The sequence below is a fragment of the Nerophis ophidion genome, linkage group LG03, assembly GCF_033978795.1.
Source record: "Nerophis ophidion isolate RoL-2023_Sa linkage group LG03, RoL_Noph_v1.0, whole genome shotgun sequence".
Taxonomy (NCBI): Eukaryota; Metazoa; Chordata; class Actinopteri; order Syngnathiformes; family Syngnathidae; genus Nerophis; species Nerophis ophidion.
Genome location: NC_084613.1, coordinates 45,380,144 through 45,407,218, shown reverse-complemented (window position 1 = coordinate 45,407,218; position 27,075 = coordinate 45,380,144). Strand labels below are relative to the sequence as shown.

General features: G+C 39.3%; 2 protein-coding genes across 7 annotated transcripts in view; one reads left to right on the top strand and one right to left on the bottom strand.

Annotated features, from left to right (window-relative positions):
- ttll5 (tubulin tyrosine ligase-like family, member 5) overlaps positions 1-27,075 on the bottom strand; it is a 154,129-nt gene that overhangs the window by 47,058 nt on the left and 79,996 nt on the right. The window contains exon 28 of one of the 5 annotated variants that reach the window (XM_061895369.1): positions 24,781-26,915. The exons of the other annotated variants lie outside the window; for them this stretch is intronic. Coding sequence (XP_061751353.1) covers positions 26,726-26,915 — 190 coding nt within the window. The 3' untranslated portion in view covers positions 24,781-26,725. Of the gene's footprint in view, positions 1-24,780; positions 26,916-27,075 lie in introns of those variants that run through there. 5 annotated transcript variants of the gene reach the window in all.
- Positions 1-27,075, top strand: part of tgfb3 (transforming growth factor, beta 3) — a 114,588-nt gene that overhangs the window by 85,571 nt on the left and 1,942 nt on the right. Inside the window, exon 7 of one of the 2 annotated variants that reach the window (XM_061895372.1) lies at positions 1,543-1,660. The exons of the other annotated variant lie outside the window; for it this stretch is intronic. Coding sequence (XP_061751356.1) covers positions 1,543-1,645 — 103 coding nt within the window. The 3' untranslated portion in view covers positions 1,646-1,660. Of the gene's footprint in view, positions 1-1,542; positions 1,661-27,075 lie in introns of those variants that run through there. 2 annotated transcript variants of the gene reach the window in all.

Here is a 27,075-nt window from a genome sequence, read left to right as displayed (position 1 = left end):
CAGAGTTCCCACACCACTGCATAAGTGCATCGCCAATTTTAGAATATCGTTGACTACATTGAGATTTAAGAACCCATTGAGGTTTCATGTTGAATTATGCCTGTTTAGGCCCCGTTTGCGCACCAAATCAGAGTTTTTTGCCATCAAGTGACACGGATGATGATGTGATTCTTTTGCCAGTCTTAATGCTCCAAAGCGTTTAAAATCTGATCGTTTCGTATCAGATTCAGGCCACATCAGAAGGTAGTCCTAAAATCAGATTGGAATCTGATCTTTTCAACCCGAATGCGACGTTGTATGTGACTTTTTCGTTAGCCCTGGGCGAGCTACGTCACTCGTGTGTGCCGGGGAAAGACACAGACGCCAGCGGAAGTGAATAATTCATCACAACATCCGGTTTCGGTAAGCTTGGTCTATTTAAGACAACCAAATTTGCGGTGCATCATTTGCAAATAGTGCGCAAATAATAAGCAATATGTCATAAATGAATATACATTTAGATTTTTTTTTTTGTACTGTCCAGCTTCTCAGGCAAATCATATAGTTGATGCAGATTCCCATATCAGCTGTTCAGATTTACTTTACAAAAGAGAAGTGTAGGATACTTCTCTTGTTGCCTTATTTGAATTGGACTTCATTAAATGTATTAATATTATCATTTGGTGCAGCCGGGCCGGAGCAGGAGGGGATAGAAAGAGGAAAAAAAAGGAAGAGGGGGGGTTTGTGGGGATAAGAGGTGGATTAGACAGAAAGACAAAAACAACAGCAAACACAACAATAACAACAACAATAGAACAACACCAGCACACACGATATGTACAAATGATCGTAAAAGTGATAGCAAAGAAGTAGTTAGCGAAATAAATAATAATATATAAATGACAATGAGCATTTTTACACTGCAACTGGAGTAATACAAATACCAATAGAAAAAGTGCTATTGATAATGAACAATACCAATAATTGACCTCTATTATCAACAATACAGTTATTCAAATGCAACAATAGATATACGTAATGGTAACTAGAGATTAAAAAAAAAGGAATATTGAAAGATGGAGGGGAAGAGAGAGAGGCAACCTTTATTAATCTTGTAGATTGTTATAGTAACAATAGGTTAGGCTTTGTCAGTGTGCCATGTGTTACCCAGTTTACCTTAGGGCAACAACGTTAATATATGTTTGATGAAACGTGATTATGTGCATGAGTGTATGTATGTATATGTACTTGTATATGAACAGAATGTGTATATTAATGTTTGTACAGTAAATGTATATGTACAGTATGTGTATATGTATGTTTGTACCGTGAATGTGCGTGTAGATGGACGGACTTGGAGTATGTAGGTATGTACTGTATTTGTGTATGTATGTGGGAGCGTAAGTACCTATGTACAGTATGTATGTATGTATGTATGTATGTATGTATGTATGAATGAATGAATGAATAACGGTGTGTGTGTGTGTGTGTGTGTGTGTGTGTGTGTGTGTGTGTGTGTGTGTGTGTGTGTGTGTGTGTGTATACAATATATTTGACTCCCAGTGTGCGTGGGAGCCAGAGTACGGCCCCAGCTGCTCAGAAAGGCCAACCCAAACAGCAGGTGTGGCGCCCAGGGAACCAGGGACCACTGGCCCCACACAGCTAGGCTGGCCAGCGACAGGAACCCCAGAGCCCGGCCCACCGTGCCGCCCGGAAGAGCCAGCAGCAGTCCGCTGACGCGCCCGCCAGACCCCAAGCCAGTGAGAGACCACCCCCCAGAAAGGCTGGACGCCCCGTCCAGGAGGCGCAGAGACTCCCCGCAACCGGACGGGAAGACCGCCCCCGCCCCACCAGCAACCGGGCCCACACGAGCCCACCCACTATTGTGGGATCACACTCCTCAGCCTTCCCGGTAAGGTTTATTCAGGTGTACTGGAGAGGAGACTACGCCGGATAGTCGAACCTCGGATTCAGGAGGAACAGTGTGGTTTTTGTCCTGGTCGTGGAACTGTGGATCAGCTCTATACTCTCGGCAGGGTTCTTGAGGGTGCATGGGAGTTTGCCCAACCAGTCTACATGTGCTTTGTGGACTTGTAGAAGGCATTCGACCGTGTCCCTCGGGAAGTCCTGTGGGGAGTTCTCAGAGAGTATGGGGTATCGGACTGTCTTATTGTGGCGGTCCGTTCCCTGTACGATCAGTGCCAGAGCTTGGTCCGCATTGCCGGCAGTAAGTCGAACACATTTCCAGTGAGGGTTGGACTCCGCCAAGGCTGTCCTTTGTCACCGATTCTGTTCATAACTTTTATGGACAGAATTTCTAGGCGCAGTCAAGGCGTTGAGGGGTTCCGGTTTGGTAACCACAGGATTAGGTCTCTGCTTTTTGCAGATGATGTGGTCCTGATGGCTTCATCTGACCGGGACCTTCAGCTCTCGCTGGATCGGTTCGCAGCCGAGTGTGAAGCGGCCGCAATGAGAATCAGCACCTCCAAGTCCGAGTCCATGGTTCTCGCCCGGAAAAGGGTGGAATGCCATCTCCGGGTTGAGGAGGAGAGCCTGCCCCAAGTGGAGGAGTTCAAGTACCTAGGAGTCTTGTTCACGAGTGAGGGAAGAGTGGATCGTGAGATCAACAGGCGGATCGGTGCGGCGTCTTCAGTAATGCGGACGTTGTACCGATCCGTTGTGGTGAAGAAGGAGCTGAGCCGGAAGGCAAAGCTCTCAATTTACCGGTCGATCTACGTTCCCATCCTCACCTATGGTCATGAGCTTTGGGTCATGACTGAAAGAATAAGATCACGGGTACAAGCGGCCGAAATGAGTTTCCTCCGCCGTGTGGCGGGGCTCTCCCTTAGAGATAGGGTGAGAAGCTCTGTCATCCGGGAGGAACTCAAAGTAAAGCCGCTGCTCCTTCACATCGAGAGGAGCCAGATGAGGTGGTTCGGGCATCTGGTCAGGATGCCACCCGAACGCCTCCCTAGGGAGGTGTTTAGGGCACGTCCAACCGGTAGGAGGCCACGGGGAAGACCCAGGACACGTTGGGAAGACTATGTCTCCCGGCTGGCCTGGGAAGGCCTCGGGATCCCCGGGAAGAGCTAGACGAAGTGGCTGGGGAGAGGGAAGTCTGGGTTTCCCTGCTTAGGCTGCTGCCCCCGCGACCCGACCTCGGATAAGCGGAAGATGATGGATGGATGGATGGAAATTAAAAATACAAAATAAACATGATTAATATGTGTGTATATATGTATATATATATATATACATATATACACACCTATAATAACACATACATACATACATATATACATATACATATGCATACATACACATACACACATACATATATATATACATACATATGTATACACATACATACACACACATATATGCATATATATACACATACACACACACATACATACATATAATTTGATTTCGAGCAAATAGTGATTGTTGAATGACCGGAACTGACGCTGTGGAGCATTTGCTTACCAGTGAGTTGAAAAATAAAGCTCATGTAGATCCACGCTGATATCCTTGTCTTCTCTACTTAACAGCCATTAAAATATTAGAACCCTCCCAAATATATAATGAATATACTGTATCCATTCATACATTATATCACTGTATTTTTTTTTATACAAAAACCCACACATTTTTAAAATGTTGCAACTTTTATTTTGTAGCAATAGCAGTAGCAACTTCCTTTTTTTTTGCTTTATCGATGTGCGCATGCAAGTGACGTCAAGGCCACATTGGGGCCTGTGCGCGTTTACACCGGAGTTTGATATAAATCACATTTTATTTGCAGTGTAATCAGTCAGCTGAAAAAAAAATCAGATTAAAAAAAAATCTGATTTGGGCCACTTTGGCCTGCACTGTAAACATAGTCTTAGAATGCATAGGGTGTTTTAAGAGAATAGGAAGTGTTTAAAGGTCAGTGACATGCAGTGAGGTTCATTGCTGGTGAGGCACTGACTTCATCACAGTCAGATTTATAAACATATGAACCCTAAAGAGTATCTTATTCACCATTTGATTGGCAGCAGTTAAAGGGTTATGTTTAAAAGCTCATACCAGCATTCTTCCCTGCTTGGCACTCAGCAGCAAGGATTGGGGGTTAAATCACCCAAAATTATTCCCGGCCGCTGCTGCCCACTGCTCCCCTCACCTCCCAGGGGGTGAAAAGGAGGATGGGTCAAATGCAGAGGACAAATTTCACCACACCTAGTGTGTGTGTGACAATCATTGGTACTTTAACTTAACTTTAACTTTACACATACAAACTGTAGCACACAAAAAAGCACATTTAATTAAAAAAAAAACGTTATTATGGTCTTACCTTTACTTATAAATGAAGTTCATGCGCCGCTCCGTCTGAACAAAAGCATCGATAACTTGTTTATATAAGTCTTCCTTATCTTTCTTCAGTTTTAAAAGTCTCTCTGTCTCGATGGAGATCTTCTTTTATTTATTACCTCCTGCTTCGATTGAAAGTCCAGTTTAGAAAACTGTTTTATTTTATATATGTAATTCTACATGTAAAAAGGCCAGGCGAGAGGAAAAAATTAACGATCGCTGCTTCTGTTGCTGCTTGTTGTCACTTCTTCTGCAGCCGAGTAGTCGCAAGAATGATCTCTGGGATCACTAGCGCCCTCTACCACCATGAGACGGGAGAACTGGGAGCCTCACACAGTGCGTCTTCGCAGCCGTTTTATGATCGCTCAGCACAAGAAATACGTTACACACATACAGTTGTTGACAAAATACACTGTACATTATATACTTCAACTAACTAAACTATGGAAGTGTATAATATAATTCATATAGCAATACGGTCTCACTGTACAGCAGACAGCAGTTAGCCGAGTCATTGCGCAATCCATGGTGAGGCTCAACTGGCTGCTGACTCACCGCAAGTCTCCTCTCAGTATTTGAACGGCAAATGTGAAAATTCAGCGATTTTGAATAAAAATTATCTAAAACTGGTGAAGTTAAATGGAAAATAACTTTATAGTATAATCACTGGATACATGTAACAATTTAATTATTTATTTTTCTTTTTACATTTTTTTTCTTTCCATGATGGCACATGAGGCCCCGCCTCACTTGCCTCCCCTGACTGCACGTCACTGATAAAGGTGTATATGAAAGCTGTGTAGAGTTTGTGGAGGGTTTATAAAGACATGCATATAATACTCATATAAATCATAAAATGGTAACTTGTGTATATTTAGAGAACCCTTTACTGTACCTGGAACAATACCCAAAGGGCTTTACATTAAACATCACATTCACCCATTCACACACACATTCACACACTGATGGCGGAAGCTGCCACGCAAGGCGCTAACCACGACCCATCAGGAGCAAGGGTGAAGTGTCTTGACCAAGTACTCAACAACCATGACTAGGATGGCGGACGCTGGAATCAAACCTGGAACCCCTTAAATTGCTGGCAAGGCTGACCTACCATCTGCGCCGTAGCGTTCCTATTTCGCAGGAATTTTGAGGGAACACTTTATTCCACAGTCTTGGGAAAGAGGCAGAGGTGTGGACTCGAGTCACATGACTTGGACTTGAGTCAGACTCGAGTCATGAATTTGATGACTTTAGACTCGACTTGACAAAATGTAAAAAGACTTGCAACTCGACTTAGACTTTAACATCAATGACTTGTGACTTGACTTGGACTTGAGCCTTTTGACTTGACATGACTTGCTACCTTCCCCAAAACCCAACGATTAAAAAGTTATTCAGGAGCGCTCCGATCTGTCCGTGTGTGCGATGACAGTGTGCGCGCTACCTGTCATTTTAACAGCCAATCAAATTAAATCCACGTTATTTTCGTCACACAGCATTCAGCCTATCAAATTGCATGAAAACCAACGAAGAAGAGTTCTCATACAACACACCAATGAGGAAAAATTATGCCAAAAATAGTTTCGTTCGGGTGTTAAAACTACGACTTGGTCAACAAAAAACGAATTCCAGTATGCAAAGCATGCGGTTCGTTCGAAGATTACAGACAGAGACGCAACAACTTCAAACTTCGTTCGACATTTGAAGATGCACAAAGGGTAAGTTTTGAATGTAAGTTAACATTTATTGGCTGAGTAACGTAACTTTTATTTGCTGTTTAGTTAAATCGGTGAGGCTGTAAACTCACTGCTGACTTTATGAAAGACATCTCATAAGGGTACGCAGCATCGAGCGCTATTGCCGCTGACGTGACGCAGGGCCGCCATCTTTGAGTGGTGATCCCCTCCACTCAGTGCAATTCATTTGGCAGGAGCAATGAACTGTCAGCGCATTTCATTCATTTTACCTCACTGAATACCACGGATATTCACACGCTTTTTTCTTCATACGTGTAACTATGATAAAAGACACATTTTTTGGCGTGTTCATTGTTTGCTTAACAGTAGTGGAATATTTTTATATGCTATAAGTGAGCAGACGTCTGAGATCAAAACTGGGAATAATAATCCCAAGAAGGGGGAAAAAAACAGTCAGCTATTTTTAAGGTGAAGAAACAATATGATTAGGTTATATATACATGCATATATCCTACATAAACAATGTATGACTACATTACATATCTATATATATTATAGACTGTATCTCTGTTGCTCTAACAGCACAGAGTTTATTCTGTCTTGACACTTTGTATTAATATTTGGTATTACATTCTTCCCTTAAATGATCATGTTTACAGTGATTGTTTTATATGTATTTTTCATGTGTGTTGCTTCGGATAAAAGCGTCTGCCAAATACTTAAACATAAACATATATAAAGACCTGAAAGTCTTTATATCAGCTAAAACCACAAATCTGTTTCACTGGATTCAGAATAAAAGCAAATTATGTCTTACCCAACAATGTTAGTATTTGAATATTGTTACTTGAAGACTTATTCCTGGTTACAATTATACTGTTAAAGGGGAACATTATCACAATTTCAAAAGGGTTAAAAACAATAAAAATCAGTTCCCAGTGGCTTGTTGTATTTTTTGAAGTTTTTTTCAAAATTTTACCGGTCTCGGAATATCCCTGAATAAAGCTTTAAAGTGCCTTATTTTCTGCTCTCTGCGAAGACACTGGCCATTTCCCTGTGACGTCACACAGTGCTGCCAATGTAAACAAACAATGGGAATACCACAGCAAGATATAGTGACATTAGCTCGGATTCAAACTCGGATTTCAGCGACATAAGCAATTAAACAGATTACGCATGTATTGAAACAGATGGTTGGAGTATGAAAATATTGAAGAAGAAACTGAAGCTATTGAGCGAATAACTATTGCCGTTATTCGTAGCCATAGCATGGCCGAATAGCTGCATTAGCATCGCCGGTAAAATATGCGGACCAAATGATCAGGACTTTCGCATCTTGTGACACTGGAGCAACTTAAATCCATCGATTGGTAAGTGTTTTTTTCGCATTAAATGTGGGTGGAAGGAAACGTAATATAGTTGCAAATGCATCTACAGGTTATCCATACATCTCTGTTCCATGTCTGCTTTAGCACCGCCGGTAAATAGCATGTTAGTATCGATTAGCGTAGCATGTTAGCATCGATTAGCTGGCAGTCAACATCAACAAAACTCACCTTTGTGATTTCGTTGACTATCGTTGCAAATGCATTTGCAGGTTATCCATACATCTCTGTGCCATGTCTGCCTTAGCATCGCCGGTCAAATGTGGAGACACTCTGGCACATTAAATGGGGGTCTGGCGGCAGACACTTTCGCATCTTCGGGCCAGTGGTGCAACTTGAATCCCTCCCGGTTAGTGTTGTTACACCCTCCGACAACACACCGTCGAGGCATGATGTCTCCAAGGTTCCAAAAAATAATCAAAAAAACGGAAAATAACAGAGCTGAGACCCGGTGTTTGCAATGTGTTGAAAATGAAAATGGTGGGTGTGTTACCTCGGCGACGTCACATTCTGATGTCATCGCCTCCAGCGCGATAAACAGAAAGGCGTTTAATTTGCCAAAATTCACCCATTTAGAGTTCGGAAATCGGTTAAAAAAATATATGGTCTTTTTTCTGCACCATCAAGGTATATATTGACGCTTACATAGGTCTGGTGATAATGTTCCCCTTTAAGAAAGTATTGTCTTATACTTTGCCTAAAATGAGAATGCATCATAATCAGTGGCGGCTCGTGAATTTTGTTTTAGGTGGGCCTGAAAGTTGGTAAACCAAATACCTGTAGGGGCGTCATCCTCCCCCAGATTATTTCTTTGAGATTTTCACATACAAATTGAAGATCTTTGCTCCTTCTCAACTCTGTGGTAATATTCTTTTCACAAAATACAACCATGTTAATGTTCAATCTTACTTGTGAAAAGTAATCCCACGATTCCTATTTTCAACAGTCTGCTCATTTGAGCAGGAAAACGCTGAACACCAGCCCAGCATCTTTGTTTTCTACCTCTCAACTGTCAGTTTCGGCTGCTTGCCGGCTCCTCATCACCACTTCAAGATGGCGGCCAAATTGCTCACGTCACAGCAGCCAATGCTGCGTCTACTTATAAGATGTCTATGGTTATAACGTCATTGCAAACACGACAATATGTTGCGTCGACTGCAGTTCGTTACCTTATTCATACTTTTTGTCAAGTGATTTTTTTCAAGCAGGGTTGCCAAGGTACCTACACATAACGTTACGTTAGTTAATGTATCACACACGGTAACGTAACTTTATACGGTGGTCAGCAGCACCGCATATTTTAGCCACCTACAAAAAGATAGACATGGTCAAATAAAGGTCAGTTAAAATGTATACTATATTAAGAATATGTGTACAAGTTCTATAGGGCCGTGAAATCTAAAAAGTACAACTCTGTTCCTTGTTATTTTCATGTAGTTATGTTTTTCATGTGTACGCACACATAAACACACATACAGTATGAGATGAGATCAATGAGATAAGGTAAGAACAGGATAGAAACTGCTTTGGAACTAGTTACAATGCTATATGCCATGGAAATACAATTTTAACACCTTTGTGCAAATAAGTACAGTTGCACTTTTTTTTTTTTTAATGTGTTCATTCTGTAGAGGAATGAGTTAAATGTTTAAAATAACTGGTTAATAGTGCTATTATGAAGTGCAATGTCAGCACAATTTTTTTTAAATAATAAATACATCCAGCGTTTTAAAAGCATACACAATCTGTGTAAATATATTAGTCTGTGGTTAAAAGGACTTGAAATGACTCGAAACTCAAAATGCAGGACTTGGGACTTGACTTGAGACTTTCCAGTTTTGACTTTGGACTTGACTCGGGACTTGTCTGTCTTGACTTGGGACTTGACTCGAGACTCGAGGGCAAAGATTTGAGACTTACTTGTGACTTGCAAAACAATGACTTGGTCCCACCTCTGGAAAGAGGCAATGAGAACACCATCATTTGGCAACATCATCACAGTATAAGAATAGACCGGAGTATTCAACTTTCTATCAAAATACCAATCTGCTGATTTCAAGAAAGTGGCTTGATTATTACATTGTTTTGGTTCCACTCAGGTTTGAACCCAAAGACTTTCAGAATGTAAAGGCAACTGGGTGGCCGCTACACTACAGAACCACCACAGAGAAGTTGTACATGTTAATTGTTCATTTGAATGAATCAACAGACCCTTCAAGAATGTGTGACATTGTAATCAACCCAATTCACACATATTTAAAATATCCCTGCAAATTATGGGCAGCCGTTATAAATTGGCTACACTGAGGATTGAACCCAGGATCTTCTATGGATAAAGCAGATGTGACGACGACTACACTATGAAACCACAAAACATTTCTCCATGAAATACATTTAACAAGTCAAAGTTTTACAGTATATGTTTCGGCATACAGTATTTATTTATCTGTGGTTGGTTCCATATTTGTGTTTACTTTCAGATTACTGAGATTGCTGATTGAGGAGTTTAATTGTCAACTTGAGTCTGTGCTCCAATAAAACCTGGTTTGAACGTCCAGAATAATAAAAAACTGAGCTGAGCTGAAGATTGCATCGTGACAGTACAATGTTCAGTTGTCCCACTACTCGCGCCTGCATTGTGTGCGTACTTGCTCACAGCAAAAACTAAATAAATTATATACTTTCTGGATGAAGAGTTACTACAAACAGAACTACCACAAATAAGCAGTACTATTTATTCTTTGTCTGTCCAACACATTTTGGAAGATTCTGTTCCAATTGGTAAAATGACTTAACTGCTGATTTCACCAAACAAACTTGATCATTGCATGTGATTATTTCTGGTTCCACTGGGGAATGAACCCAAGACCTTCTCCATGTAAAACACAGGTGATGACCATGACACTTCTTATGTTGAAAATATTTGTTGTACATTCTTGGGTAGCAGGTTATAATTTACTTTGTACATAATTGTAGCTGTTTGCAAATGCACCAAGTCATCAAATTTCAATATTTTTCATTCATAAAATAAAAGTTTTGAATTTTCTCAATATTCAACATTACGTATTAATCCAACTGATATTTTAACACCGTTCGTGAATGAAGTGTACATTTGTAATTATTTCCCCACATTCCTACACAATAACTCGTATATGATAACACTCGCTAGCAAGCATTAAATGGAGTGATTTTTGGTCCAGAAAATATTTTGCATTATTCATTATTGATATGTTTCTTGCTACTTTACGTTGTATATTCTTTACATTAGATTTCCAGTTCATTTTTTCGTCTATGATTACACCCAAAAATGTTACTCTTTTAATGTCTTCTCTGTTTAATTGCATTCGTGTCTGACTTTCTCTTATACTGTTACTGAATAACATTTTTTATAGTTTTACTGAGATTCAAAGGTAGTCGTTGTTGGTCAAACCATCTCTTTAATTGGTTCATTTATTCTGTTATAAATGGTATTAACTTCTGTGTTTTCTCTTCTGTCCAAAACGCAGTCGTGTTGTCTGAAAATAGTGCTAACTTTACAAATATCGTTTATAAACAGATTGAAATATTGTGGTTCCAGTATTGATCCCTGGGGTACGCCACAAAATATATTTAGCGCTGTAGACATGTGTTCACCTAGTATTGCTTACGTGTTTTGAGATCCCAACACACTGCAGCTGCACACTGTTTAATATTAATTGGGTTCTACTAATTTTCGGACATGCTGTAATGAACCAACTGGAAATATGTGACATATTTCATTGTCATTTTATTGTATGCATGATCAAAATAAACTGAAGCTGATTGACTGATGTTCCTCTTCTTGTAGTTTCCGTAATAGATCACTGATGTCAGATATTAGCAGACCGCTTGCAGTACTATCAAAATAATTGGTAAAAAATATTATCAATAAGTGTGACACTGCGTGCTGTTATTCTGCTTGAGCTTGCGATTTTAAAATATATTAACTCATACTATATATTGTATCTATGAAGTAATTAGTGGACTTTTGTTTGTTAGGGTTCAAGAGGTCAATGTTGAAGTCACCATATAAGACAAATACTTCTTGACTAATTTCAACAAAAGTTGCCTTAATCCAGTTCTCCAACGTTTCAATGTTCGACTTAATTTTTCTATTCATACAGCTGATCAGCACATTTTTAATTTTTTTCATGACATATTTCAATGGTTAAACATTCTAAAATATTATCGATAGCAAATGACATGTTCTTAATCACGTACACAGCAACTCTTTCTCTGTTCTTGTTAGAGTTGTTGATGTAACTCAGTTTATTTAATTCCAGATTAAAATATATCCATTTTTTAACATCTATTAATATTTCTGAGATAATAATCAACAGTTTGTTGTCGGTCATAATGTTATTATATTGTTCATCTGTATGATGTGGGAGAAAAATTGTCTGTCTGGATCTATATCCTTCTCTAATTCCAGACTATTATGATCTATATTGCAGAAGGTTTTCAGTCACAAATTTTCCTATTCAGCAATCTTTTGTGTTGCTCCATGAATGTCCATAGGTGTGGATGAATCTGCTCCTGAATGCAGATACTTTTGTTCAGTAATCACTTGGAACTTTGTAGATGATAATTGTTTTCCGTCCGGCTTCATTGTAGTTGTTGTAGCTTTGTAAGCATCAATATTTGTCGAAATCCTTGATTTCTTTGACAACAAGTACTCTTGCTTCTGGACAGTTACAAAGAAGGTGCAACATTAGGAGCAACAGTATTCCACTTTCTGGGAGAAGAGGCATTTAAAATACCAATCTGCAGTTTTCAAGAAAGCAGCGTAACCATTGTAAGATCGTGTTTTACTAAAGACCAAACCAGAGCTTTCTGTGTGTAAAGCAGACTCGATGACTACTACACTACTGAGACACTACACAGAAGCGGCCAATGCTTGTTCTTCATCATACCAAGACATTTTGTGCAATTCCGTTCCACAAGGTAAAAGACTATCTGCTGATCTCAAGAAACAAACTTGATCACCACATGTTAGCAATTATTGGTTCCCCTGGAGATTGAACCCATGACTTTCTGCATGTAAAACAGATGTGATGACCACTACACTATAGAAACACAAGACCAAGGTCCTACTTTTGCCTTCATTATGTGGCCACTGCCTCGCAGTAACTAGGAAAGAAAATAAATTCACATTGATGTTGCAACATCAAGAGATACTGAAGTACTCCACTTTCTCAGGGAAAGAAAAAAAAGAAGATCCGTATGCAAATTTTAAGACATACGCTTGACCATTATGAATTCATAGTTGTACTAACGATTGAATAAACTGATCCTTAAGAAATTTTTATTCATGAATTTACGCAAATTCATCGCTGCAAAGGATGCACAAATGCACAACTTTGCCCAATAATAATACAAATGGATTCGATATCCATAGCGCTTTTTCTAATGCATCAATGCACGTTAAATCATCATGTTCTTAAATTTAATTTATCCCTGAGCAATTTTGTTTCACTAGTTAAAACAAAATGTATGTGTGGAGGGGGCGTGGTCACCCGTCACTTGCGGGCAGAGCATGTGCAGGAGCCGGCTGCGAAGCAGATGCCAGGTGAGTGGCTATCTCAGCTGGAACGAGTTATCTAATCACCTGTCTCTTTATTAAAAGCGTTGGTGACCACAGGAAGGGGATGAAAAGTCAGAGGAAAGACGGAAAGCGGGAGAGAAGAGAAGGAGAAAGACTTTTGGACTTTGAACATTAAAAACATTGTATACTTGGCAACACGCCTGGTCACCGTTTGTCGGTCCTGAGAAGAACCGTAAGACAGTCACAGTATGGCTAGGTGAAATGTCCATCAGTCCCAATAGCTTTGCCAATATAATGTGGGTGACTAGAACAAAGAAGGGACATATAAAAGGATGATGCAACATCAGGAGCAACTGGAAAATTCCACTTTCTGGGGGAAAACAGATAATGAAAATACATTGCTGCTGATTTCAAGAAAGCAGCCTAACCATAATAATAACATAATGGCTGCGCTGGCGATTGAATCAACAGTTCCTTTAGGAATTTGCAATGTTGCGATTGCGCCAATAGCAGCAAATTTTGCGCTACCTTCCAACTTTGTCCAATTGTTGCAACTTTCCAGCGCATGTTGGCCAATAATTGTCATTTGCGCGAATCGATTTGTCCCTGAGCAGCACTCAAACAATCACAAAGAAATCTTAACAAATCTTGGAGAGACTGGATCAAGGACCTTGAACTTGTAAATAAGACGTGATTACCACTACACTATGAACTACCACAAAAAAGCAGTCCATACCGAAATGACAGAGCAAGCTGTACTTCCTCAGGAGGCTACGCTCCAACATTTGTAGAAAACTCCTGTGGATGTACTACCAGTCTGTGGTTGCCAGTGTTCTGTTCTACATGGTAGTTTGCTGGGGGGCAGTACATCTAAGAAGGACAGCTCCAGACTTGAGAAACTGATCAGGCGGGCTGGTTCTACAATCGGAATGAAACTGGACTCACTGGTGACGGTGGGAGAGAAGAGGACTTTGGACAAGCTAGTGAGCATCCTGGATGATGCCAGTCACATACTGCATACCGTTATCAGTAGCCAGAAGAGCCTGTTCAGTGCTAGACTGCTTCATTCCAAGTGCAGGACCAATAGACTCAAAAACTTCTTTGTCCCACACGCCATTAGACTGTACAAGTCCTCTCTGGGGAGGGGGGCTGGGGGGTACTTGGATGACGGGTAATGCAAAACAATAACAGTGCAATACTTTTTCATAGCATAGTCACTACTGCCTAGTTTCTCTTGTTATATTCTTATTTTACTGTTATATTTTAATTCCCATTGTTGCTTTTTATTTTTATTCTTATTGTAATTTTTTCCCATTTTGTTTCCATTTTAACCCCTTTATTATTTACTTTTTTAATTGATCTCTGGAATTTAAATTTTCCTGAAGGAACTCTCCTGAAAGAATCAAAAACCATCTATCTATCTATCTATCTATCTATCCATCTATCTATCCATCTATCTATCCATCTATCTATCTATCCATCTATCTATCTATCTATCTATCCATCCATCCATCCATCCATCCATCCATCCATCCATCTATCCATCTATCTATCTATCTATCTATCTATCTATCTATCTATCTATCTATCTATCTATCTATCTATCTATCTATCTATCTATCTATCTATCTATTCTTCATCTTACCAAGACAATTTAGACAATTCTGTTCCACTAGGTAAAATGCCAGATCTCCTGATATCAGAAAGAAACTAGATCACCACATGTGAAGTCAGCTATTACTTTCGGTTCCACTGGGTCTTCAACCTAGGACCTCCTGCATGAACAGCAAACGTGATGACCACTACACTATGAAACCACAACAGTGGACTCCTTAAAATACATAAAAAGTTTTTACGTTTACAATCAATCAAACTTTATTTATAAAGCGCATTTCACTTAAAAAACAAATGCAACACAATGTGCTTTCCAGACTTAAAAACAATGCCCCGATGACTGACCTCCTCCAACATCAGTAACATACACAGACAGACAAACCAACACACGCACGCACACATGCACGCACAGATAACTGCATGGCTAAGTACATAGGAGCCAGGTGAAGAAACACTATCACAAGAGCCGTCTGCACCAAAACCTCACCAGACCACGGCCACCAGGATGCTGACAAGAGCACCCCCCTAGCCATGGCAGATAACGTCCCTGATGCTGAATGCTCCGTCTCAGGAACGCTGGAAAGTAAAGATAATAAAATGTGTGCAAATACCAATAACTATGACTAATATAAAATATGAGTAAAAATAGCATGAAGATTAACACATACGTACAGTAAATATGTAATAAATAAATAGAACCAAAATAAATTTACCATAAAGAGAGACACTGAAGTATTCCACTTTCTTGGGGAGGAGGAAATACAAAGTTTAATCTGCTGATTTAAATAAAGAAGCAGCCAATATAAATTGACGGTTGTACTGAGACCTAAGAAGAAATCCTGGAGGAACTAGAACAGGGACCCATGGCGTATAAATCAGATGTGATGACCACTACATTATGAACTACCACAAAGAAGAAGCAGTCCATTGAGTCTGTTTCACTGGGTAAAATGACCTATCTGCTAAATTCAAGAAAATAACTTATTCACCACATGATAGCCATTATCACTGGTTTTACGGGGGATTGAACCCAGGACCTTGTGGGTGTACAGCAGACACTATAACCACTACAGTATGGAACCACAAGCAACAGTCCCTAAAATCCCCTAAATGTTCTGCGTTCCCCTGATAGGTCACATCTAATGTACGGTATTTGTGTCTGGTGTGCTGCATTATTTTTGGCTTCTTGCAGCTAAAAATAATGCCCTAAAGAGCGTTATTACAAGCAGTGATGAGAGATTGGACTAAAATAGAGAGCGTAACCAGCACAGTTGAGGAAATTAGATCCCAAAGGGTCTTATTGACAAAATGGTTTTGGGGAATTCCCCACATATAATTTTTCCATTGGTCTACTAACTTAAAAATCATAACAACTACAATATATAAAAACATGTTTACTATGTCAATGAATTCTGAAAGACAACGTGCGATAATTATCTTATGTTGCTTAAGTGAAATGTATTGCATATTTTACAAGTGGTGTGACCAATTATTTTTTTTCAATTTGGAACACACGCTTGTTTGTGAACCTTACAAGGTCAGAGGCCAGCAGACAAAACAAGAACCCCTTTCTTTGTTTACGCCAGACATTTCTTTAACTTGGCAGCATTTCTTTTTACAATGGACCTCAGGGAACTGCAGTGCCAAAACTGTATTGTATAAGCATATGGTCTGACAATTTGTCACGTTGACTGTTAATTTTAGCTTTACTATTGAGATGCAGGGGAAAAGGGAAAAAAAATGAGTGAAAGGAACAGCTCTTGGAATATCCGAGACTTCCTGCCTGACTCCCCGCTGTGCTCTCTATGCTTTAGTACGCTGATATGACTTCTGGTCAAACAATGCAGCAGTGTAAGTTGAGCACATATGCGACATTAATCTAACTCAGTGTAAATGTGGGAGAATAGACAGACAACATCTTAAAGTCATAGCCCCCTAAAAGGGGCTGATTGCTTGAGAAACTGCATAGTTTGCTCATTTAAAAGATAAGCTATTACTACCAACAAGTATGGCCCTACACGCATGTAGTAACACAGCGACCTGGATAGCATAAAACCACCCTCCCTCCTATTAAAACATCTGGCTCTAATCAGTTGCGAATAAAAACATATTTTAAATTCAAAGGTGGATAGACATCAAGCCAATTTTGTGGAACTTTTGGTGAAAATGTTGAACTTCTTTTTATTAGCTGGGTTGTTCGTTCAGCAAACTGGCGGATAAAAAAAAATTCTGGAAGGTCCTGACAATATTTAACCTAGTCCAACAACAATGTGACAAAGTATTCAGTCCAAATAAAAATACCACATGCATGCACAGACAATAGTTTAGATGTCTGTTTCTGTGGCGAGGGTGCTAACACAACTAGAGACGCATAAATGTGTTAACATCACAACATGAGCTGCTGGTGATTTAATACAACAAACCACAATTGTTACATGGGAAAAATACAAATATTTTCAAGATAAAATCACAAACTCCGATGAATGTTTTCAGATGTGCGCTGTACTGTAGATCAGTTCATAAGTGCACTGAACACATATCTGCCAGATGACCCACTTGCCGGAAATAATCCTAAAGTTTACTGTGGTTGTATCAGGACAAGCGGTGTTGTTTCCCAACCAGCTGACGTTCGGTACTAAAGAAGCAGCCGCTGTTCAAAGTGCTGATGCAGCATACCTGCTATATCCTGGCAACAGCACTTCAAAGACCCACACTGCTCTTTGGAGCAGATCATAATTCACCCCTGTGGTTGCCTTAAGAGCCAGTGCGCCTAACAGTTTCAGTATGCTTGGCCCAAACCTTCAGCCGAAGTGTAGGGGGAGGTCCTTGGGAAATTCTGAGCGGCGCTGAGGCAAAGTCATCCTGATATCTGCACTAATATCTTATTAAAGAGTATTCAGAGCAGGGGGAGGCTAAAGCCAAACCAAGAGTGGGAGGATTAGGCAACAAGGGAGCTTTTTGTGTGGCAGGCCAATGTAGACAGGGAACATAAAAGAAGCTATTTGTCACCTGGGAGACATTTAATGCCACCTCTCACAAAAACAGTATAATTGTGTGGAAGACTAACTTGAAGTGTGGCTTTGATTAACACATTATTTTGTTTTACCAGTAATTGGATGATAAAACCAAACATATAGAGAGTTTATGGATTCAAAAAGTCATAGTGTTTGCTTTAGAATTGCACATAAAAAATTTAATTGCAATATAAAATGCCATTGGGAAATGCTGGTGTTCCTCTACAAATATAACAATTTACACACAATGTTCATGTCAACAACACCCGTACAATCAAAATTAGAGATGTCCGATAATGGCTTTTTTGCCGATATCAGATATTCCTATATTGTCCAACTCTTAATTACCGATTCCGATATCAACTGATACCGATAAATACAGTCGTGGAATTAACACATTATTATGTTTAATTTTGTTGTGATGCCCTGCTGGATGCATTAAACAATGTAACAAGGTTTTCCAAAATAAATCGACTCATGTTATTGGAAAAAAAATGCCAACATGCCACTGCCATATTTTATCATTGAAGTCACAAAGTGCATTATTTTTTTAACATGCCTCAAAACAGCAGCTTGGAATTTGGGACATTCTCTCCCTGAGAGAGCATGAGGAGGTTGAGGTGGGCGGGGTTGGGGGGGGGGGTCGAGGTGGGAGGGAGCTAGGGGGTAGCGGGGGTGTATATTGTAGCCTCCTGGAAGAGTTAGTGCTGCAAGGGGTTCTGGGTATTTGTTGTGTTTATATTGTGTCCGAAATGTGTTTGTCATTCTTCTTTGGTGTGGGTTCACAGTGTGGCGCATATTTGTAACAGTGTGACCTGTATGGCTGTTGATCAAGTATGCGTTGCATTCACTTGTGTGGGTGAAAAGCTGTTGATATTATGTGACTGAGCCGGCACGCAAAGGCAGTGCCTTTAAGGTGTATTGGCGCTCTGTACTTCTCCCTACGTCTGTGTACACAGCGGCGTTTAAAAAAGTCATACATTTTACTTTATGAAACCGAGGCCGATACTTTTGAAAACGATAATTTCCGATATTACATTTTAAATAATTTATCGGCCGATAATATCGACAGGCCGATATTATCGGACATCCCTAATCAAAATACCTAAAGCTAATATTATTTGCATATGACACTACTTCATTCTTCTCAGGGGAAAATACACAGGAAGTAATGAAAACTGAAGAAAATAGGGAAACCAAAAAAATGATTTGATAAAAACAGTGTGTATCCTTGAATTGAAATGCAAACCATACAATGTTATTTGGAAAAACAAAACTAGATACTCAAACCCAAAAACAAATTCATGGTATAGACCAGTTATTCTCAAAACTGTGGTATGCAGACCACTAGTGGTATGCAGGCTCTATCTAGTGGTACGCCAAAGAGTAATTCAAATATTCAAACACAGTGTTACTCTTCAAATTGTGTGTAATGTTACAGTGGCCAAAAATATTGAATATATGGGTTAAAAAAAAACATCTGCCTTTTTTTAAGGAATACTTAGGCCTACTCCGCTACAGTATTTTATGCCATTATGATGGCACTTGGAGGGCCAAGTGATTTTTGAAGTGGTACCTGTCAAAGTTTCGGAACCACTGGTGTAGACACTGAAATGGTCAAAGAAAACACATTTCTAGGTGTTATAACAGATATCAAAGTGAGCTGGAAACCATATATAAAGTACATATAACATAAAGTGGCAATAAAAAATTTCAATATTGAATCACCTAAATCAATTCTGAATCAAAAGCCACTCCCTACTATGTACTGTTCTCTTGTCTTGACTAACTGTGCTAAGATGTTCAGATATGGGGAAATAATTACAAACGTAATCACTAACAATACTCCAGAAAATTATAATCCATAACGCTGGATACGGATACACACACATTATCTGTTTATTTAATCTAAAACAATCAAATTCACAGATCTTTTACACTTTCAACCCGCTAATATGATTCACAAAGCAAACAGCGACAGGCTGGCCAGAAACATGCAACAGTTATCTTAGGGAAGAGGGGAAAATATAATCTTTGGCATAAACAGAATTGCATGTGCAACACGGAAAGCATTTAGAATAATTTTGTTTGTAGAATTAAAATTTGCAACACATTAAGTAAAGATCTTTAAATAAAAAACTACTAATGTGAGGCAAAATTATAGGCATATGCTGCTCACAACGGATCAAGAATATCTGTTTAAGTACAGTGACTCATATCACGATCAAACATTTATTATAGGACAGGTGGGAATCGAAAAGCTCTGTTTTATCCGATGGCGTGTCGAGGGGGTAGCCCCCTAGAATCTGGTAGGCCACCTTAGGTGCCACCCCACTCGGAGGTTGAACGATTTTAAGCAGTGTTTTCAAACTGTGGTACACGTACCACTCAGGCTCTAGCTAGTGGTACGCAAAAGAATTGCTTGATTCAGGGGTCCCTAAACTACAACCGGCGTATTGTTCCAAATGTATTCGTAAAACATTATATAAGGGATATTGTGATTTGGTATGCCACCCGATGAGAAAGGTCCACAGAAAATATTACTGACCATGTAAATGACTCTAACACAAGTTGCACAATCCCATTACATAGGTTGTACAAACCCCGTTTCCATATGAGTTGGGAAATTGTGTTAGATGTAAATATAAACGGAATACAATGATTTGCAAATACTTTTCAACCCATACTCAGTTGAATGCCCTACAAAGACAAGAGATTTGATGTTCAAACTCATAAAGTTAATTTTTTTTTTGCAAATAATATTTAACTTTGAATTTCATGGCTGCAACACGTGCCAGAGTAGTTGGGAAAGGGCATATTCAACCCTGTGTTTCATCACCTTTTCTTTTAACAACACTCAATAAACCTTTGGGAACTAAGGAGACACATTTTTGAAGCTTTTCCGGTGGAATTCTTTCCAATTCTCGTGTTGTGTACAGCTTATGTTGTTCAACCGTCCGGGGTCTCCGTTGTGGTATTTTAGGCTTCATAATGCGCCACACATTTTAAATGGGAGACAGGTCTGGACTACAGGCAAGCCAGTCTAGTACTCGCACTCTTTTACTATGAAGCTACGTTGTTGTAACAAGTGACTTGGCATTGTCTAGCTGAAATAAGCAAGAGCGTCCATGACGTTGCTTGGATGGCAACATATGTAGCTCCAAAACCTGTATGGACCTTTCAGCATTAATGGTGCCTTCACAGATGTGTAAGTTACCCATGCCTTGGGCACCAATGCACCCCCATAACATCACAGATGCTGGCTTTTGAACTTTGCAACTAGAACAGTCCTGATGGTTCTTTTCCTCTTTGGTCCGGAAGACACGACGTTCACCGTTTCCAAAAAACAATTTGAAATGTGGACTCGTCAGACCACAGAACCCTTTTCCGCTTTGCATCAGTCCATCTTAGCTGAGTTCGGGCCCTGAGAAGCCGGCGGCGTTTCTGGGTGTCGTTGATACAATAAATGGCTTTGGCTTTGCATAGAAATTTTAACTTGCACTTACAGATGTAGTGACAAATTGTAGTTACTGACAGTGGTTTTCTGAAGTGTTCCTGAGCCCATGTGGTGATATCCTATACACACTGATGACGCTTTTTGATGCAGTACCGCCTGAGGGAACGAAGGTCCGTTATATCATCGCTTATGTGCAGTGATTTCTCCAGATTCTCTGAACCTTTTGATGGTATTACGGACAGTAGATGGTGAAATTCCTAAATTTCTTGCAATAGCCCGTTGAGAAATGTTGTTCTTAAACTGTTTGACAATTTGCTCACGCATTTGTTCATAAAGTGGTGACCGTTTCCCAATCCTTGTTTGTGAATGACTGAGCATTTCACGGAAGCTGCTTTTATACCCAATCATGGCACCTACCTGTTCCCAATTAACCTGCACACCTGTGGGATGTTCCAAATAAGTGTTTGATGAGAATTCCTCAACTTTATCAGAATTTATTGCCACCTTTCCCAACTTCTTTGTCACGTGTTGCTGGCATCAAATTCCAAACTGAATGATTATTTGCAAAAAAAAAAAAAGTGTTTATCAGTTTGAACATCAAATATGTTGTCTTTGTAGCATATTCAACTGAATATGGGTTGAAAATGATTTGCAAATCATTGTATTCCGTTTATATTTACATCTAACACAATTTCCTAACTCATATGGAAACAGGATTTGTAATTTGGATAACCTTTCCAATCCATGGTCCAATTAATCAAAATCCAAAACAGAACGTTGAAATATGTGATACAAAAACACAGAACGTGCCCACTGAACGATGTGGACATCATAAAAAAATGTCAAATAGTACCATACACAATTAAAATATATACTTGTTTAACCCATTTACTAGGCCTTGTGGGTCTTATGCAAAACACTCTCCACACTTTTTTAAAATTGGATGGATAGTTAGATATTTCTGATTGATTTCAAACATTTAAGGAGGTTGTCAGGGAAGTAAACAAGTTAGGAATGGTTCACATATTTCTAATATTCAATGTTTTATCATTTATAGTTCATATTGTAGTGGTGGGCAATATAATCCGTCGCGCACACATTGGCGGGCAACCTTAGTCGGTAGATTCGGTGCACACATATTCGGGTGGCGGACAATCTTAATCGGCCCACACCTGTCTGGGTGGTGGGAATTTTTTTTCATTGATGGCCGATGATGAGCACCCAAGTTCCAGATGTCCGTGGTCTTTCACTAAACATAAGTCATTTTAGTTCAAATATATTTTTTTACAAAAGCGTATTTAAAGTGTTTCCCTGCCAAGACAAGAACAGGCGCAGTCATCAGTTTTAAACATTTTTCAGTCCCGCCATCTTTTGTTATTCCACAGTGATTCTAGTTTTCCTCAGTCCGGGTCATTTAATTGTTGTGTAAATACTTCATACTTGGTGGAGGTAACTGTGTTAACTTACTATAGTAGCTACAGCTGTTCCTGGGGTAGACTGACTTTTATGGGTGTCACCACTGTGCCTTCCCTGAAAAAAGTCTGAGCACGCCACTGCTTCTTTCTACTCCTTTTGGACATTTAACCGTTCAAACGAATTAACTCAAATGTTGTCGTTTGATTAAGCTTATACATATTTATTATGATTCAAATGCAGTGAAATTGAACGGAAATCTTGTTCAAGGTTCCACATACGCTGGACCTTATCCCAGCTGGATACCATGGATTTTGTCACCAGTGCATTTTAGGATTAGAAATTGATAATGAGTCTTTACAATCCCATAATGGAGATACAATGGGGTGGTCTTGTCATGGTACACGTGTTCTGCTTATTGTTTTCCTTTGTTTCACTGACTTTCTGTGATGGTGCTCTTATTTTGTCTCCATTTCCTGTTTGGTTTTGCAGAACTTGTACTTTCTGTTCCTTGACCTACCAGTGCACCTGTTCCTCATTGGTAATTAGTTGTATTCCGTTCCCTGACCTCAGGCACTGTTTCATTGAGTATGTGGCTTTGTGCTGGTAGAAAAGTTATTTTTGCTACTATTTTTGTTCCAGCTCTTCTTAATTAAAAAATGTTTTACCTGCACGTCAATGTTCATCTTTGCATCCTGGGGTAACGCCACCAGCAACATGATGCGCAAACGTGACAGGTATATTCCCGTAAGGTATTTTAGACAGTTTAAAGGGGGAAACTAGAAACCAAAATAATAACATCCTAATTAGTAAAGGTTGGTTCCACTGGGGCAGAGATCCCTAACTTAACAGTCAACATTTATATTGTACTTAATTTACAATACAAATCTCCATTCAAACAGTTTAGTGATTCTCTTTATACTATTTTGTGGAAACTTGTCATTAAATAGAGGCCTATCATCGAAGTTATTAAAATACAAAGAGTTGAACAAATATTATTTGACCCTTTGGTGATCTACTGAAACTCAGGTGGTAAATTATTGGTAGCTCTCGAGCTACCAGTTGAAGGCCCCTGTACTACTAAGGACTCAACCATAAACATCTGTGTGTAAAGCAGACGGGATCATACTTGCCAACCATCCCGATTTTTCCAGGAGTCTCCCGGATTTCAGTGCCCCTCCCGAAAGTCTCCCGGGTCAACCATTCTCCTGAATTTCTCCCGAATTCCACCCGGACATCAATATTAGGGGCGTGCCTTAAAGGCACTGCCTTTAGCGTCCTCTCTCACCTGTCATCACGTCTGCTTTTCCTCCGTCCAAACAGTATGTCAGCCCAGCCACAAAAACATGTGGCTTTTACAGAAACTTAAAAGTAAAAGCAAGGCATACTTGATCAACAGCCATACAGGTCACACGTCACACTGAGGGTGGCCGTATAAACAACTTTAACACTGTTACAAATATGCGCCACACTGTGAACCCACAAGAATGACAAACACATTTCGGGAAAACATCTGCACCGCAACACAACATAAACACAACAGAACAAATACCCAGGACCCCTTGCAACTAACTCTTCCGGGACGCTACAATATACACCCCCGCTACCACCAAACCCCGCCCACCTCAACCCCCCGCTTCCCAATCTCCCAAATTTGGAGGTCTCAAGGTTGGCAAGTATGGACGGGATCATTTGAAAAAGTAATTAATTACAGTTACTTTCCAAAAAAAGTAATTTAATTACCAACATGATTACTTTTTAATTATCATTATCAGGAAAAGTTATTATTGCTTTCAAACATCTGGTATCTACAGTTAAGAAATGTCCCCAAGCATACATAATGTATCACTTTAAGTTGTTGTTGTTCGTTTTTCCCTTGTAGTAGTAGTAGTAAATGTGTGTGCATGTGTGTGTGTGTGTGTGTGTGTGTGTGCGTGTGTGTGTGTGTGTGTGTGTGTGTGTGCATGTGTGTGTGTGTGGGTGGGTGGTGGTTGTTGCTTGCACTAGTAAAGAGCTACTTCCTGAATTAAACATGCTGAGATTCTGACACTGTCTTGTTGGCATCAACACAACCACCTCAAAAGTGACGTGCCATGTTACATCAGACGTATTGTAACGGTGTTGTAACGTACGTAAAAATAATTCATTATATTACTCATTACTAGAAAAATAACAGCATTAGTACGTTTTTATGTAACAGTATTATTCCTAACAAAGATTATTGCCCAAAGCCCACAAAAGACTTCAGGTTGTCTGCATAATCAGTCCTGTCCGGTGTGAGGAGTGCAACAACTAAAAAAGCACTGTGCGCAGACCTCCACCAGGCCCTATCTCACAATACAAAGCATTCTTGAAAACGTTGCTGAATCCAGATGGTGATCCCGAACAACCCCCAAAATGTAATCACTTGTTCCTTATTCTATTTCTGCCATTTTCTGAAAGTTTTTAAAAAGCTCTCCATAACCTTTTGAGTTATGCTGCTAGCTAGCAAACAAACAAACCCCAGCGAATATATAACCTTCTGGCAAAGATAATTAATCAAAAGTTAAAATTAAATTACCATGTGCGTACGTGTTTGTTTTGCTCGTTCGACGTTTCCAAACAGGCTGCAAGAGGGTTCACTCTTTGCGATGGTGTCAGCAGGTTGCCGCTTTTGTAACACAGTACAAATTAGGGGTGTGGGAAAAAATCAATTCGAAATTGAATCGCGATTTTCACGTTGTGCAACTCAGAATCGATTCTCATTTTTAAAAAATCGATTTTTTTTTTATCAAATTGTTTTTCTTTTAATCAATCCAACAGAACAATACACAGCAATACCATAACAATGCAATCCAATTCCAAAACCAAACCAAACCCAGCAACACTCAGAACTGCAATAAACAGAGCAATTGAGAAAAGACACAAACACGACACAGAACAAACCAAAAGTAGTGAAACAAAAATGAATATTATAAACAACAGTATCAATATTAGTTATAATTTCAGCATAGCAGTGATTAAAAATCCATCATTGACATTATCATTGGACATTTATAAAAATAAAAAATAAAAGTAGAATAGTGTCACAGTGGCTTACACTTGCATCGCATCTCACAAGCTTGACAACACACTGTGTCCAATGTTTTCACAAAGATAAAATTAGTCATATTTTTGGTTCGTTTAATAGTTGAAACAAATTTATATTATTGCAATCAGTCGATAAAACATTGTCCTTTACAACTATTAAAGCTTTTAAAAAATATATATACTACTCTGCTAGCATGTCAGCAGACTGAGGTAGATCCTGCTGAAATCCTATTTATTGAATGAATACAGAATCGTTTTGAGTCGGAAAAATATCGTTTTTGAATCGAGAATCGCATTGAATAAAAAAAAAATCGATTTATAATAGAATCGTGACCCCAAAAATCGATATTGAATTGAATGGTGGGACACCCAAAGATTCGCAGCCCTAGTACAAATGGTCAGGATCACCCACAAAATACTTTTTTTTTTTTATCTCATTTTAGACATTCCCAAAAAATTAATGAAAATCAGCCCTGAGCTGTTTGAGTTATATTGCTAACTAACTAAAAAAACATTTGTAATTTGGGATATCAATACCGTTTATAAAGGCGACTGCAAACTATCTGCCGTAGAAAAAAAACTCATTCATTATTTGTTTGAAAAAAACATTTTAAAAGGTAAAAGGCAAACATTCTTAGAATTCCCTCACAGCTCTAAAACTGGGGATGTGCTGGACTCCAAAAACAGTCAGTATCCAACAACATGAGGTCCAAACTCAGCGATAAATGGTCACCTACATTTACAGGCCAAACACAATTAGGTTGTAAATATAATGAAAGAATACTTAAATATTGCATGTTTATCATATAGAACATGAAGTGAGATCTATGTGAAGAGGTAAGCCCAAGTTGGCAAAACTAAAAAAAAAAAAAAATTCCCTTTCCCTTTCCCATCAATAAAGTTTGTCGAAGTCTAAGTCTAAGTAGTGGAGGTCAAACGCCACTTCGAGAAGCAAACTCATTAATCTTTACACAGCAATAAAGTGAATCAAAACCACAAAATTATTAAGTGTCAACTGTAACTAGTTTTCCCGGAGGGAGTTTTCCTCTCCACTATCATTACACTAACACTCTTCAATCTGCACGTCCATGTGAGACCACTGAGAGCGACTTTAGATGCTATTGAGTGTGACCAAATACACTCCTGGGCTCAGAGAGGCTCCAAGTTTCTATCATAAATCACACAATGACATCCTCAAGACAGGAATTTGGACAGAGAGAAACAATGCTTGATACCTGAGCTGCTCCTCTGAAATATTTATCATTTATGGGCGCTGTACAGTAAAAATACAAGACATTTAAAGCAAACCATTCAGATGCAAGACTGTAACTCTTTGGGCCTGGTAGACATATATGGGGGGTGGGGGCACTGAAACACAAAGAACGGATTTACTGTTTACCTTTGCAGTTAATGAGCATGTGACATGCACCATTTATAAGTATATTAATAAGCTGCATATTTGCCACACGGGGAAATATAAACTGATCAGTAAAATTTAAACAATTTAAATATTTTAGAGAAAATAAAA